The sequence below is a fragment of the Petaurus breviceps genome, unplaced genomic scaffold (genome assembly GCF_028583685.1).
Source record: "Petaurus breviceps papuanus isolate PSGF00001 unplaced genomic scaffold, PetGlider_PUasm1.0 118, whole genome shotgun sequence".
Lineage (NCBI taxonomy): Eukaryota > Metazoa > Chordata > Mammalia > Diprotodontia > Petauridae > Petaurus > Petaurus breviceps.
This window is the reverse complement of record NW_027185616.1, coordinates 4634909-4651455: the sequence shown is the minus strand read 5'-3', so window position 1 is coordinate 4651455 and position 16547 is coordinate 4634909. Positions and strand designations below refer to the sequence as shown.

Below are 16547 nucleotides of genomic sequence, written 5' to 3'. Positions count from 1 at the left end.
CCTTCTCCCTGAGATGACAAACAATAGAATATAGGTTATAGATATACAGTTATGCCAAACATTTCCACATTAGTCATTTTGTACAAGAAGACTCAAATGAACGAAAGTGAAAAATAGCATGATTCAGTCTGTATTCAATCAATATCAGTTCTTTCTCTGGAGGTAGATGTTATGCCTGATCATTAGTCCTTTGGGGTTGTCTGTATTGCTGAGAATAGCTAAGCCATTCACAATTCTTCATCAAACAATATTGCTGTTACTGTGTACAAAATTCTTTCTTTCTCCTAGTTCTGCTCACTTCACTATGCATCAATTCATGTAAATCTTTCCAGGTATTTCTGAGAGCATCCTGCTCTTCTTTTTTTTATAGAACAATACTATTCTGTTACAATAATGTACCACAGAGTGAATAGCCATTCCCTAATTGATGGGCATCCCTTTGATGTACAGTTCTTAGCCACCACAAAAAGAGCTGCTATAAATATTTTTGTACAAATAGATCCTTTCTCCTTCTTTTTTTGGATATGTTTGGGATATAGACCTAGCAGTGGTATTGCTGGAAGAAAGGGTATGCACAGTTTTATAGCCCTTTAGGTATAGTTCCAAATTCTTCAAACCAGAATGGTTGGATCAATTCACAACTGCACCAAAAGTACATTAGTGTCCCAGTTTTCCCATATCCCCTCCAACATTCAGCATTTCCTTTTTTTTGTAGTATTAGCCAGGTATGAGATGGTACCTCAAGGTTGTTTTAATTTGCATTTCTCTGATCAATGGAGATTTAAAGTATTTTTAATATGACTACAGATAGCTTTTATTTCTTTGTCTGAAAACTGCAAGTTCATATCCTTTGACAATTTATCAATTGGGCAATGACTTATATTTTTATAAATTTGACTCAGTTCTTTATAAATTTGAGAAATGAGGCCTTTATCAGGGATACTTGTAGCAAAAATATTTCCCAGTTTTCTGGGTTTTTTTCTTATAATTTTGATTGCATTGGTTTTGTTTGTGCAAAACCTTTTTAATTTAATATAATCAAATTTATCTGTTTTGCATTTTGTAATGCTCTCTATATTTTTTTGGTCCTAAATTCTTCCCTTATTCATAAATCTGACAGATAAACTATTCCATGCTCTCCTAATTTGCTTATGGCATCACCCTTTATATGTAAATCATCTACCCATTTTGACTTTATCTTGGCATATGGTGTGAGATATTGGCCTATACCTAGTTTTTACCATATTGTTTTCCAGTTTTCCTGGCAGTTTTTGTCAAATAATGACTTTTTCTTCCCAAAGCTTGGATCTTTGATTTATCAAATACTAGATTACTATGGTCATTTACTATAATGTAATTTGTAACTAATCTATTCCACTGATTCACTACTCTATTTCTGAGCCAGTACCAGACTGTTTTCATAAGTACCACTTTATAATATAGTTTGAGATCTGGTACGGCTGGACCACCTTTTATATTTTCTTTTCATTGATTCTCTTCATATCTTTGAGTTTTTGTTCTTCCAGATGAATTTTGTTATTATTTTTCTAACTCTATAAAATAATTTTTGATTCTTTGATTGGTAGGGCATTGAATAAAAAGATTAATTTAGGTAGAATTGTCATTTTTATTACATTGACTTGGTCTACCCAGGAGCAATTAATATTTTTCCTATCATTTAGATCTGATTTAATTTGTGTTAAAAGTTTTTTATAGTTGCATTCATATAGTTCCCGGGTTTGTCTTGGCAGGTAGACTCACACGTATTTTATATTTTCTGCCATTCTTTTAAATGGAACTTCTCCTTCTGTCTCTTGCTGCTAAGCTTTATTGGTAATATATAGAAATGGTGATGATTTATGTGGGCTTATTTTGTATCCTGCAATTTTGCTAAAGTTGTTAATAGTTTCAAATAGTTTTTTAGTTGATTCTCTAGGATTTTCTAAGTATAACATCATATTTTCTGCAAAGATAATAGTTTTGTTTCCTCATTGCCCATTTTAATTCCTTTAATTTCTTTTTCTTCTCTTATTGTTATAGCTAACATTTTTAGTAAAATATTAAATAATAGAGGTAATAATGGGCATCCTTGTTTAACCCCTGATCTTAATGGGAAGGCTTTTAATTTATCCCAATTATAGATAGTTGCTGATAGTTTTAGAAAAATGTTACTTATCATTTTAAGGTAAGCTCCATGTCACATTTTTTTTCTGCATCTATTGAGACAATCATACAATTTCTGTTAGTTTTGTTATTCATATGGTCAGTCATGCTGATAATTTTCCTAATATTGAGCCAGCCCTGCATTCCTGGTATAAATACCACCTAGTCATATTGTATGATCCTTGTGATATATTGTTGTAATCTCTTTGCTAATGTTCTATTTGAAATATTTGCACCAATATTCATGAGGGAAATTGGTCTATAATTTTCTTTTTTCTGTTTTTGCTCTTCCTAAGGGTATCAGAATTATATTTGTGTCATAAAAGGAATTTGGTAGGATTCTTTCTTTGCTTATTTTCCCAAATAGTTTATATAGTATTGAGATTAATTGTTCTTTAAATGCTTAGTAGAATTCACTTTTGAATCTATCTGGTCCTGGGAATTTTTCTTAGGAAGTTCTTTGATGGTTTGTTCAAACTAACCTTTTCCCTCCATGCTATTTTTTTTTTGTTTATTTACACCACCCCTTGTCCCCACTTACCCACTTTCCCTTCTCACAAGTGTTTTTACTTCTGACCACTGCCTTTCCCAATATACCCTCCCTTTTTATCAGTTCCCCTTCCCCCATATATTATCTCCTCCCTTTTTACTTCCTTATAGGGTAAGAGAAATGTCTATATCCAACTGAATGTGTATGTTTCTCCCTCTTTGAGCCAATTTTATGAGAGTAAGGTTTAAGTTTTGCCCACCATTCCTCCTCCACCCTCCATCTTCCCTTACATTGTAATACATTTTTCATGCCTCATTTATGTGGGATAATTTACCCCATTCAATCTCTCCTCTCCTTCTTTCAGTGCAGTTTTCTTTCTCACCCTTTTATTTTTTCTGGGGGGGGGTATACTATCAAAGTCACCTTATATCTACATGCTCTGTCTACATATATTCCTTCAAATTGCTATGATAGTAACAAAGCTGTTAAGAGTTACAAATATTATCTTGCCATACAGAAACAGAGACAGTTTAACTTTATTGTATTTCTTATATTTTTTCTTTCTTGTTTCTTTTTTTTTTTAACTTTGCATGTTTCCCTTGAGTCTTGCATTTGGAGGTCAAATTTTTTATTCAGCTTTGGTCTTTTAATCAGAAATGTTTGAAAGCCCTCTATTTCATTAAATATCTTTTTTTTTCTGAAAATTTATATTCAGTTTTGGCGGGTAGGTGTTTCTTGCTTATGAACTTTACTTCTTTGCCTTCTGGTATATCATATTCCAAACCCTATGGTTCTTTAATGTGGAAGTGACTAAATGCTGTGAAATCCTGACTGTAGCTCCATGATATTTGAATTGTTTCTTTTTGGTTGCTTGCAATACTTTCTCCTTGATCTGTGAGCTCTGGAATTTGGCTATGATGTTCCTGGTAGTCTTCATTTTGGGATTACTTTCACGTGGCTATTGGTGGATTTTTTCAATTTCTATCTTGCTCTCTGGTTCTAATGTTATCAAAGGAGTTTTCTTTGATAATTTCTTTTTTTTTTTCAAACAAGAAAGTAGCAAGGATTTATTACACAGGTGTGCTACACTTAGCCACAGAGAAAACAATCAGTCCAAAATGACAAAGTGCTGGGGCACAAAGTCAGGAGTCAGCTAAGTGGAATCTGCATGAAATGATGGCATGGCCTCTTGTCAGAGAGTGTCAAATGGGGGAGCTGGCTGAGTCCTCTCCATGGCGGGTGATGTCTCCCGAAGGTTTCTGCTTTCCTGAGAATGTCACCAAGGGTCATTCCATCTATGCTCCCATGGCCCCTGTGGTCAGCACTGTCTGCTTACATGGCCTCATCTTTCTCCTCTTACATTTCAGCCTATGCATTTGCTTCTTCTTCCACTTGGCTCTCATGATGCAATGGAAGTCAACAAGATAGCGCTAAGAAGAACCTTTGATAATTTCTTGAGAGATGTTGTCCAGACTTTTTTTTTTATTATTATGGCTTTCAGGTAGTCTGATAGTTCCTATATTATCTCTCCTGAATCTATTTTTTTTTGTTTATCCAATGAGAAATTTTTCTCCTTTTTAAAATTTTTTTTTGATTTTGTTTTATCATATATTGATGGCTCATAGAATCATTGGTTTCTACTTGTTCAACTCTAAAATTTTTAAGGAATTATTCTCTTCAGTGAGCTTCTGCATTTCCTTTTCCTTGGGCAATTCTATTTTTTAGGGAGTTATTTTCCTCAGTAAATTTTTGTGTATATTTTCCCATGCTATTGACTACTTTTTTCATGATTCTCTTGCATTACTCTCATTTCTTTTCCCATTTTTTTCCTTCTACTTCTCTAATTTGATTTTTAAAATTCTTTTTAAGCTCTTCCAGGAATTCTTTCTGGGCCTGAGATCAAATTACATTTCTTTTTTTTGAGACTTCACATGTGGCCATTTTGATACTGTTGTCATCTTCTAAGTTTATGCCTTGTCCCTCCCTATCACCACAGTGACTTTCTATAGTCAAACTCTTTTTTGTTTTTTGCTCACTTTTTGGTGTCTTTTTGGGTGATGTGGTATTTTTATGTGAGAGCTGGGCTCTGGTCTTGCACTGTCCCAAGCTTTTTGTGCTAGGGCTCTGGGTTTTCACTGGGTTTCACTGGGCTTCAAGGCTTAGCTGCTTGCTTGCTTTCTCTGGAGGGCAGACTTCCCTTCTGGCTTGCTCTGGGGGGGTAGGACATCCCTCTTGGCCTCCCCTGGGTGTGGGGTTTAGCTGCTGGCTTGCCCCAGGAGTGGGGCCTTGCTGCTATGGTAACAGAGTCTTTCTGGTGGCTGACCCTGGAGGAGGGATCTTGTTACCGGTCAGTCTCAGGGATGGGCCCTGCTGCTGGGTTGCTGTGGAAACAGAGACTCTCTGCTGATAGGCCCCAGAGCCAGGGTCTTGCTGTTGGTCAGCCTCTAGTCAGGAATGGGGTCAAGGCCTAGCTGCTGACTTGTGCGTTGGTGGGGTCGCTGGGGTGGGGCCTTGCTGCACTGCACAGACTGCCCACTTGCTTAGGAGCTGCTGGTTTGCAGGAGGGTAAAGCCTCCTAAGTGGATTGCCCCAGTCTTGGACCCTTGCTGCATGCCCCCTGCTGTGAGGCTACCTGGTTACTGCTACTTCTCTTAGACCTTACTACCCTTTCACCCTGGTGAGAAAGACCTTTCCTGTCTTGCTGGTAAGCTGCTTCCCTGAATCTAGATCAATTCTGAGGCAGTTTTCCAGTTATCTGGTGGGGAATTTGGGAGGGTTTCAGAGGGTTCCTTTCTCACTCTGCCATCTCGGCACTGGAAGTATCACACCTTTTTAAAAATGAAAATAGAATTTATATATTTATTTTTATGACTCCTTTTGCTTCCTTCAATTTTCTCTCATTTTAATCCAATCATGTGATTTAATCATTGTAAGGATTTCCCTGGTGAGGAAGCTTTCTTTGCCAATGTAGATCTGCACCTGTTTGGCAATTTTTAGTCTTAGAAGTTGCCTGGCACAAGGACTAGTTTATGGGCTTTCTCAGGGTCACACAGGTGGCACATATCATGGGCTTCAACCTAGGTCATCCTGACCTTGAGGCCAGCTCTCTGCTGACACTGTCTCTAAATCTCCCAGGGATTCAGTGCCCCTTCTTACCCCCTGGATGCCCATCCCCCACCCCCTCCATGCCCACTGAAGTGTCACAGTGTGTTTATCTCCAGATCTTGTCAAAATATTTTTTTTCACAGCAAGACTACCCTACATGCGTTGTTCTTATCCCTCTAGATTCTGTTAATGACCCTCCTAATCAGAAGAATGGTTTTAAAAATAAGATTTGTTGGAATCCTGAGACAGGGTAGACCTAGATTCTAGCCTTAGCTTTACTACTACAAGCTGTGTGATGTTGTATAAGTCACTTAATCTCTAGGACTTATTTTGCTCATTTGTAATACAAGGGATTTAGAATATGATCTCCAGTGTCCCAGCTCAAGTGATACAGTTAATAAGGAACAGAATCAGGATCTGAACTAGCATCTTCTCACAAGAATGACAGGGTGGTATAGGGGAGGGGTATTGGATTTGGAGTCAAAAAGACCTGAGTTTGAATCCTGCCTCAGGTGCATACTAGCTGTGTGACCCTGGGCAAGTCATTTAATCTTTTTTAAGTTTCCTTATCTAGAAAATGAAGGCCTTGGATTTTATGACCTCTAAACTCTTCTAGCTTTAAACCTATAATCTTGTGGCTCCAAATACAGGGCCCTTCCACCATATCACAGGACCTCTCAGGTTGCACTTACATTTCCAATTTTACTGCTAACTGTGTGAATCACTTAGTGCCTCAGTTTTCCCTTCTTTCAAATGATCTGTCTTTCCATCTACCTCACCAGGATGTAAGATTAGCCTAAAATGAGAATCTTGATGAGGTGTTTTGAAAAATGAGAAGGGCAGTCCAAAGGCCAAGCATTAGGATGATGATTTTTATAATCATTTCATTTGCATTGGTATGTGAATAATTAGAGTGGGAGCAAAAAGGATATCAACTCCTCATGAGCAGGGGCTATCTAGCTTAAAGTTATTATATAAATTATTATTATTAGTACTATTAACAAGAAGGCTGCTGCAATGACTTTTCAGCCCCTACACTATGAGTTTTGATGTCTTTTGTCATTATTTTCAACTAATAGGACTGTGATCTTCTATATTCATTCCGTCCTATGGTGACAGTGAAAGGATATGGATTTTCTCATCAATATTATTAAAAGAACCTCATTTTTAATAATTTGGCCAAATAGAGTGATAGCAGTGCTGGATCTGGGGCTGATGGGAATGGAATAATTTCATGGTTTCCTTAATGATTTCATAATCACCTCAGGCTCTCAACAGGAAACCTGGCAGACAGCCGAGCTCACCTGGTCTTATAGCCTGTGTGTAGGTGGGGGGTAGAATTTATGAAACCAAACCTTTTCTACTCACTGTGCATACTTCCTTCTCTTCCTTCAAAGAACATTGTGTTCCATGGGTAGAGCCCTCCCAAAATAAAGGATGGTTTTAGGCCCCATGGTATGGAAGAAAGACAAGAGTCTCATAGGGATGGGAGGACCTGGTTTTGGTATATGGTGATAAAAAACGACCTATGTATGTAAGAAAGGCAGCTTGGAGTAATGGAGACTGGGTTCAAAGCCAGGAAGACCCAGGTTCAAGGCCTACCTCAGACACATATTGGCGTGTGACCTGGAGCAAGTCATATAACCTCTTAAATGTCTAGTTGTCTCTTTCTGACTATACATGCAGAGGTTGCAGTGGTTGAGGGATCTTTCTCACTAATGAAATTGCAAGTTCAGTTCATATATGTATACATATACGTGCATGCATATAATAAGGATATAATATATATTATATATAATATAGGGTAGAAGGATATAATAATATGTGTATTTATGTGCATTTCTATGCATGCACAATATGCATATGTGCATGTGTGTACAAATATGTTTAGGTATAGTGCATGCATGTATGTGGGTAAGTGCATGTATATGTGTACATGTATGTGTGTATAGATATGTATATGCAATGTGATTCACCCTGGGCTTGCAGACTTTTAGAAGCAGCCCTGTCAAGAGATCTGCATTTCATGTCTAAGAAGTAGAAGGGAAAACAGAAGTAAAGAATCATGTCTTGCTTTTTTGGTCACTCAGTCTCTGTGGATTGAAGGGGACTTTCCCTTTTGTCCCCTTTTCACTGCTTCCTCCCTTTCCACCTTCTCTCTTTCTCTCATGCAGTGGCATTTTGTCCTGATACAGAGCCAGAAGAAGGCATATGTGTGTCCTGGGCAAAATTTGAAAGTGATACCCTTACAATGACAAAGTATGAGGCAATGGGAAAGAAGCAGTTTATTTTGGTGAAAGCAGTACTACTCTCATTCTGCTTTTGCTCATGGAAATGCCTAAAATTCCACCATTTCAGCTTAGGTCAAGTCACTTTGCAAAAAAGCAGATGTTTTAGCTATCATTCGTTCATTCATCTATCCATCCAAAACAACAGAGATTTGCTGAGTGGTGTTGTGAGGAATACAAAGAATAAGTTTCTGTTTTCAGGGACCTTAACATCTAGTTGGAGAAAGGCCATCCATAAGTTGCCTTCCCAGAAGACACTTTGGTGGGGCTATGCTTTGATCACTGAGTACTCCAATCAGAACAGATCACACTCTCTCCACACTTCATCTGTGTGATTACTACCCATTTCTTTCCATTAATTCTCCATAAACAAGCCAACTCAATGCTTGCTGTTTCTTTACATAGTTTACTTAGCATAGTAGGGGCTCAATGTAGGGGATTTTTTTTTTATTTGACTTGACTTGATTTTGCTGTTTTGTTAACAAGATACCATTCTGACTGAGTCTAACTCACTTTGGCTCAAGCCTTAATATACAGTTAGGATCATAGATTTAGATTGGAAAGATCCATAAAAGACCAACCTCCTCATTTTACACTGAGGCCCAGAGACCTTAAGTGACTTGCTCTACAACACACAGCTAGTAACCGTGTGAGGGGAGGATTTGAATCCTGGTCTTCCTGACCATTGCAGTAGATCAGTCCTAGAGTCAGGAATATCTGAGTTCAATTCGGTCTCAGACCCTTACTATCTGTGAGACCCTGGGTAAGTCATTTAAGCCCTATCTGACTCCATCTGTGAAATGGGGACACTCTAGAGAAGGAAATGACAAATCACTAGAGCATGGGCAGTTCATACCCCATGGGCAAGTTCATGGGTTCACAAAGAGTGAGGGTTCCTGACTTCAAAGTTTCTGTTTGTTGAACCTACTATCCACAGTTGACTGTATATATTTCCTGCCCCCTTAGTCCTGACTCCGACTCAGTTCTCTTATACTTTCTATCTTTCCTCCTATCAGAAGTTATCCGTCATCTGAGGAACTCATTCTCAGTAAGAGATACATGATTTAATGTGTCTGCTTTCCCAGTGGGTATGATATTCACAAAGGGTAACATGAATCCAAGGATTCTAGAATGAGATAATTTTAGGCACCAAAGGTAGTACTATGAGGGAGAATTTTCTGGGGGGGGAGCAGTGCATATAGGGAAAGCTTTCTTTTCTCAAAATTCAATCACACCAATGGAGCCCACTTTACCTACCCAAAAGGTTGTTACTGAAAGTGATAGATAGGAAGTCATGGAATTGTGAAATATAAGCAGCAGAAGGACTCTTAGAGAGAATTTAGTTCAGCCCTTTCATTTTACAGGTAAGTAAACAGAGACCCAGAGAACAAAGAAGTTTGCCTAAAGTTAGTTTGAAAAAGATCAAGGACCAGGATCTATGGGGCCAGACTCCTTGCTCCCATCTAGTGTTCTTTCTATTCAAAGGGCATTTGGGCATTTGCCCTGTGACCTTTAGGGGCAACTTGAAATTTTTGTACATTCAGCGAGGGAGGAAACAGCTGTGCGCGGGACTTCCAGGAATTTTGTTCTAGCCTTGTGAAGTTCCTTCCTAAGCTTTAAGGATGTAATCTTACTTTCTTTCTCCCCGAAATACTTTCCCTTGTCACTAGGAGTAGTAGCTGTAGGAACCCCAATCTTAAAAAAAGAGGGCTCAGATAGAAGCATTTATACAAGGCTGCTATGTTACCACAGAGAAAGAATATGGCAGTGAAATCAAGCAGTTCTCGGTGGTCAAGAAACAAAATTATAGCATCTCCAAGTTGGAGGATACCAGAGGAGCCCTCTGTTCAGATCTGGGCTGAAACAATAATCCCTCCCTTGCAGCAATATCCTAGGAAATTTGGTCATTCATTCAGCTCCTTCTTGTTTGAAGATCTCCAGTAAAGGGGAAGTGTCTTCACTACTTCCGGAAGCAACTCATTTTTCTTTGGCATAACTTTAATTGTTAGACACTTTGCTGGGTTCAGTCTTGGTTTTCCTGAAATCAAACCACAATTTGCTTCTTTGTAACCACTCTAATAATTCCCCACCATGCCCCATTTCTCTTGGTTTTGCTCTCTGGAGCTGATCTTTCTTCCACAGAATTGTACTTCAGAGAGTTGAAGATAATTCTGATGCCTTCCTGCCTCAGAGACAGTTGGGTGGTGCAGTGGATAGAGAACTGGGACTAGAATCAGGAAGACCAGAATTCAGATCTGGCCTTGACACTGGCTGGGAGACCCTAGGCAAATTACTTACCCTGGTCTGTCTCAGTTCCTCGTCTATAAAATGGAGAAAATAAAAGTACTTACTTCCCAGGGTTGGTGGAGCATTTATAGAAACACTGTTGGTGCATTGTAGAAGCATTTGTACAAGGCGGCTATGTCACCATGGAGATAATAAAAAGAGATAATATTTGTAAAGTTCTTAGCACCATGCCTGGCACGTTTCCTTCATTCCTCATGTAAGTCTTCTTTTCTGCAGATTAAGCATCTCCATTTCCTTCAACAAATCTTAGTCTAGCTTGAATTTGGGGCTCTTCACCATCCTACGGGCTTTCCTCTGGACAATCTTCAACTTATCAATAGCCTATCTAGACTGTGGTCTCTGGAGCTCAATACAATATTCCAGATGTGACTGGGTCAGAGCAGGACAATGGACTCCCTAGTCCTGGACATTGCCTCTTGAATACAGCCCAAGTCTGCTTTAGCCTTTTTGAGAAGCTCCCTTTTTCACAAGGCTTTTTCTGAACCTCCCCATTGCTAGGATCTTGTGTTTATCTATGATTTTGCATGTTGGCTATGTCACGATATTGATTCATTTTGATTTAGGCAGGCTGGCTGTGCCTTTCCATTTCATATTTGTGAGGTTGCTTTTTGAACCCAAGTTGAGACTTCACATTAATCCCTATGAAATTTTATATTATTAGATTTGTCCCATTGTCTAGCCTGTGAAAAAAAATGACCCTGTTACCCATTGTTAGCAGTCTCCATAGTGTGAATTAGTAATTTCCCCAGCTTTGTTTGCACCATTTACAAATTTTCTAATTGTGCCAAATCATTTATAAAAATGCTAAACCGCAGAGATCCCTGGGATGCTCTGCTGGAGACCTCCTTCTAAGCTGACATTAAGCTGTTAATGACTACTTTTTGGGTCAGGTCCTTTTTGGGACAGGCAGATCTGCAGGGCTTGCCTAGCTTGGTCCCTAGAGACCAATGGATCATTCTGTCTTTTATGGGGTATCATCGACATGAAGAATCACACATGCTGCTTTTCTCTCCCTTTGGTGGTGGGGAAGAGTATTTGTATGTTGCAAACATTATGTTTTCCAGCAGAAAGGCATTTGAACACTTGCACTAGTTAAAGAAGGGGGAGTTCTGTGATCTGGAGTTGAGGCGAATTGCTCTCTTACAGAACAAATGGAAAGGAGAAGAGGAACGCTTTTGAATGAGTCTCAGGAAAACATTTGCTTCCTCTGATTTGGAAATGTGAATGCTCATCTAATGTTCATTAGTATTATTTTATTTCCTGGCCCAGGGACAGTTACTATATGAAAAGACATGGTTTCCTGGAAAGATTTTGGATTCACGTCGGTTTTGTCTCAATCTCACCTCTGGCACTGTGGTCACCTGGAAATCTTCCTCTCCTCAGACTAAGTCAAAGGGTGGCAATGGGTGTGTGTGATGGGTACCCAGGGTATCCTGGGGGTGGTGGAAGGTAACCCACACCTATGTGCTTTATCTTAGGTGGGGAACAATGGCAGAAGCAAGAGTGGTCTGTTACTCCTGTGATTCCATGGGTCTCAGATTGGGACAGTAGAAATTGCACTAAACCGAGGGTCAGTCCTGGTCCTGCCACTGACTAGTTGTGAGATGTCAGGCAGGTCACTTTGCTATTCTGGGCCTCAATTTCCTCATTTGTAAAGTGAGAGTGTTAATTTAATTATATGATTCCAGGGGCCTGATGTCATAGTGAAGAGAAGGAAACACACATTTATCAAGCACTTTCTATGTGTGAGCAACCCTGCTAAGTGATAACAAATACTATCTCATTTGGGCCTCACAACAATTCATGGAGGCAGATCCTCTTTATTATTCCTATTTTATAATTGAGGAAACTGAGACAGATGTTAAGTGACTTGTCCACAATCACGCAGCTAATAGGTGCTTGAGGTCACATTAGAACTCAGAGCTTCCAGACCCTCTGTCTAACACTCTCTCCGCTGCATCACCTAGTCTGACCCTGGCATTCTTATTAATATAGTGTCTCAGCAGACCCAATTCACATTTCTGTTTCGTTTTTGTTTGTGTGTTTCTCCTAAGCCATGCACGGGACGTTTGTGATTCTTTTACCACTCAGCCTGATCCTGATGGTCTTTGGAGGGATGACGGGATTTATAAGCATCCTCGCCAGAGCCTATCTTCTCCTCCTCATGACCGGGATGCTTTTCCTTTTTGGAGGTACTATACTAAACCCTTTTTGGGGTTCAAAACTATAAGAAATAACTATATAAAAATGTGAGTCTTGGGCCAAGAGCAGAAGCTTCCATATTTCCTTTAGGCTCTCTGAAGCAGTTCATTTCCGTGATATTTGATCCAAATCCTCAGTCAGAGCACCAAGTACATACCCATTACATAGCCTTTGTGAAAGCTGTCCTTCCATGCCTTAGAATGCAATCCCCTTCGATTCTTAATCTCTAGCTTCTTTCAAAACTAGGCTTAAATACCCCCTCCTATTCTAGGCCTTTCCCAATTCCCACTCCTCTGAGAGACTGCTCAACCTAGAATTATATTATATACATTTTGCATATAATTATATATGTTCATATTGTGTCCCCCAAAGGACTCTAATTTTTTTGTCTCAATTCCTTTCATTTTGTCTTTGTACTATAGTACTTGGTACATAGTAGGTGCTTAATAAATGCCTGTTGAATGAATACCCATTTTACTCTTCAAATTAGAAAATGGTAATTTCTGTAGAAACCAAGATTTCCTATTGTGAGTAGCACATGAGAAATCTAGCTGTTCCTGATGGGATCCAGGTAGCTTTGCAATGTTCTCCTTCCTTGAGCTGGTCAGGAAATGGAAGACCTGATATTATGGGGGCATTCCTGCCTGTATTCACTGGGGAGAATGGTAGCGATGAGAGGATGCCATTTTTCTGAGCCTTGCCTGAACCGCTGGACAGTGACAATCACTTCATACTGAATCCTGTCAAATTAGAAGAAAATTTAAGTTAGCAAAAAACCTAATTGTTATTAAACAGAAAATCAATTTTCATATGCCCACTGTGTCAATCAGTAGACATCTCTTAGGAATTATGAACCAAAGAGGAGGGGCTGAGGGTAAGAGGTATGAATGAGGGACCATAAATGACTTCCTCTCAAGGAAATGGCTTCAGGGGAGGTTATTACTTTTTTTTTGAGGAACTCATAAGGGAAACAATTAGAAATGTGGATTTTCAAACAAAAAGAGAATAAATATTCCCCACACCAATAAGACAGATGTACAGTGTACTCTTTTCCATACTTGTTTTGGTGGTAAATCAGCCTTTGCATGCACATTTCCAAATTGCATTTGATGAGTCAATAAGCCAAACCTTTTCTAGTAAGAGTCTAGAGAAGGGATTGTTCATTTATGGATGCCTTTCTTTCCTTATTCAGTCTCAGATCTAGGGGAGAACTTAGAGCTGCTTAAAGACCATCACGTCCCCACAAGGAATGACCCTCCACAGGAAGGGACAGAGTGTGTGTGTGTGTGTGTGTGTGTGTGTGTGTGTGTGTGTGTGTGTGCGCGTGCATGGAGTGAGGGGGTAAATGAACAAATCAGTCATCAAAGAATTTATTAAGCACCTACTATGTGCTAGCCACTCTGAAAAGTCCAGAAAGGAGCACATATAGACTCTTTTGTGGAGCGAAGGAGGGCCTTTAGAAGATAGAGCTGGTGATATGAATTCCTCCCAACTAGAGGCAGGCTTCTTGGTTTTTCTTTTTTAAGAACTGTGTAAGGAAACCATTGCATAACTTCATTAAAAATTTTTCTTTTATGTACCAGCTATGTTTAAAATATTGAGGGGAGGGAGAGGAGGGAGCAGACAAAGTCACTTCAAGAAGTCTGAATAGTTAGTTAGAATGTAATCTTTATCAGTGCTATGCAAAATAACTTTTGTATCCAGGCTGAATTCATCATTTGGATGTGAAAAATAAAGGAACTTTCTTTCTTCCTCAACAATAGAGACAAATGAAACAGTACCTGATAACATGCTCTATTTTTCTTTCTTTCTTTTTCTTTTCCCCCCTTTCTACAGGCCATAGGTATGAGGAGATGTAGGTAGGTGATTGTGGAGACAAGTCATACATAGGTGTGGAACTGCTTTGGTTTATCTCTGGGAAACAGTAGAAAACTTTAGATCTCCTGGACTTACAGAAATTAAACAAATAAGGTCCTAACAGGGAATCATTAGCATAAACAGAATGATTAAAAAAATTGAAAACTAGTTCAGACTAAGTTCTAAAGCCCAGGAACCTGAAATTAGACTGAGTGGAGCTGGACAGAAAGAGCCATGTGTAGATAGCCAAAACCTGGCTTATAAGGATTTTTAAAAGCAAAACGAAAACCAAAGCAAAAGATTTATTTTCTCTCTTTCCCCAAGTGGATGCAACAGTAACAACAAAAAAAGAAAAAATCACAGCAAATCTTTATAACAGGTAGTCATACTGAAGCAAAACAAATTCTTACATTGGCCATGTCCAAAAATGGATCTTTTTCTGTACCCTGAGTTCATCACCTCTCTGTCTGGAGGTGAGTAGCACGTTCTTCATTGGTCCTCTAGAACAATGGTTGGTTATTGTAGTCATCAGAATTCTTAAGTCTTTCAAAACTATTTGTCTTTATAAGGTTATACCCAGGGTGTCAATTTAAAGTGATTTTGAGGGTAGAAAGAAAAGCCAAATTTAAGCAGTGATTAAAAACAGCTAAGTTAAGTGGATGCCAATATTTAATTTGTGCTACATTTTTATTTATTTAATTCTTGTTTCATAGAATCTATTTTATGTATTTCTTAGTAATAATTTGTTACTCTAAAGAAAAGTTTTTACAAAATAAAATTTGAGTATGAAAACTTTTCCTTTTTCTTTCAGTTAGTTAACTGAAGATAACCTATTCAGTAAGCCTCCATAATCAGAGACAGATTCTAGCACGTACCAACTACCTATTCTCTGTTGGCTGGCATTGTAATTCTAATGCCCAGGAGGAAATATGAGCTTCATGTGTGCATGATTTTCCCCAACTGATATCATTAGGACCTTACAACTTCATCTTAGCACCACATGCCCTACTCCAAGGATCAACTGAGACCAGCCTAGTTTGTATTCAGTGTGATTCTTACCTCCCAGCTCCACTGTGCTCTGTTCTTATGGAATTACCTGATCTCTATAACTTGCTCTTGCAAATCAATTAACTAAGTTAGGTTGTACCTGTAATTAGTCTTCATAGTATAGCTGGCCTTATGCTTTGAAAGTTTTGTGTGATGGTAAATATCGCAGATGGGTGAAAAATATCAAATGAAAGGAGACAATGGAATTCTACAAAGGGTGAAGATGAAAGTTTTTGTAAAATGATTGAGAGCTTCTCACCCCACTTTCCTCTGCCACCCCTGCTCAGGGCACTCACTACATAGAACAGGAGACCTGGATTTACTGTATTCTCTTCTCCTAGTGTTTAAAATTCTCTGTGCCAACCCAGTTCTCCCCGAGGTGAGTTTTTTCTTTCCACATGTTCCCTTTTGGGAAGTAAACATGAAGGGTAAGAATTTTTTTCATTTATATAATTAGGAAAGTAAAGGGCCTATTAAAGTAGTATGAACTCCAACAGACAACTCAGGTAATCCGTATAGCCCAGAGGGGTTTTGGATAGTTCTGCCTACAAAATTTCCTGATGGGGAAGATGATTGTTGGTGAAGATGATTTGTCTCTAGAGTTTAGTCTCACTAAAGGAATCCCAGAAGCAGAGAGCTCCAGGGCTGTGAGGGATGATCAGTTAAATCCACCCATCCCCATTTAGAGTGCAGGAAACAGGATCCATGATATAGTTTGTCTGAGGTCACATGACTACCTAGTGGTAACAGTCCAGGCCTAGAATTCAGGTGTCCTGTCTCCTACTCCAGTATGCTTCCTGCTACACAGAGGTGCTTTTGTACCAGCATCAGGAGTCAAGAAGTGACTATTCCTCTATCCTTCTAACTGCTATTATGTTTGTTTTTATTGTAATAATCAAAGGTGAATGACTCATATGCTCGGATGATTGCAGAAGGGATACTGTACAGGTATGAGTTAGACTGTCTGGACACTAAAGTGCCTTCCATCTCTTACACTCCATTATTTTATGGACATGTGTGTATATGTATAAATGTGTATATGTGTACATATACCCATATGCATACATACACATGTGTATATATATATA

The 16547-nt window shown here is 38.8% G+C and overlaps 1 protein-coding gene across 2 annotated transcripts in view; it reads left to right on the top strand.

Annotated features, from left to right (window-relative positions):
- The window catches only part of TMEM114 (transmembrane protein 114), a 53583-nt gene that overhangs the window by 31685 nt on the left and 5351 nt on the right, over nt 1–16547 (top strand). Inside the window, exon 3 of one of the 2 annotated variants that reach the window (XM_069088012.1) lies at nt 12408–12545. The exons of the other annotated variant lie outside the window; for it this stretch is intronic. Coding sequence (XP_068944113.1) covers nt 12408–12545 — 138 coding nt within the window. The remainder of the gene's footprint in view (nt 1–12407; nt 12546–16547) is intronic. 2 annotated transcript variants of the gene reach the window in all.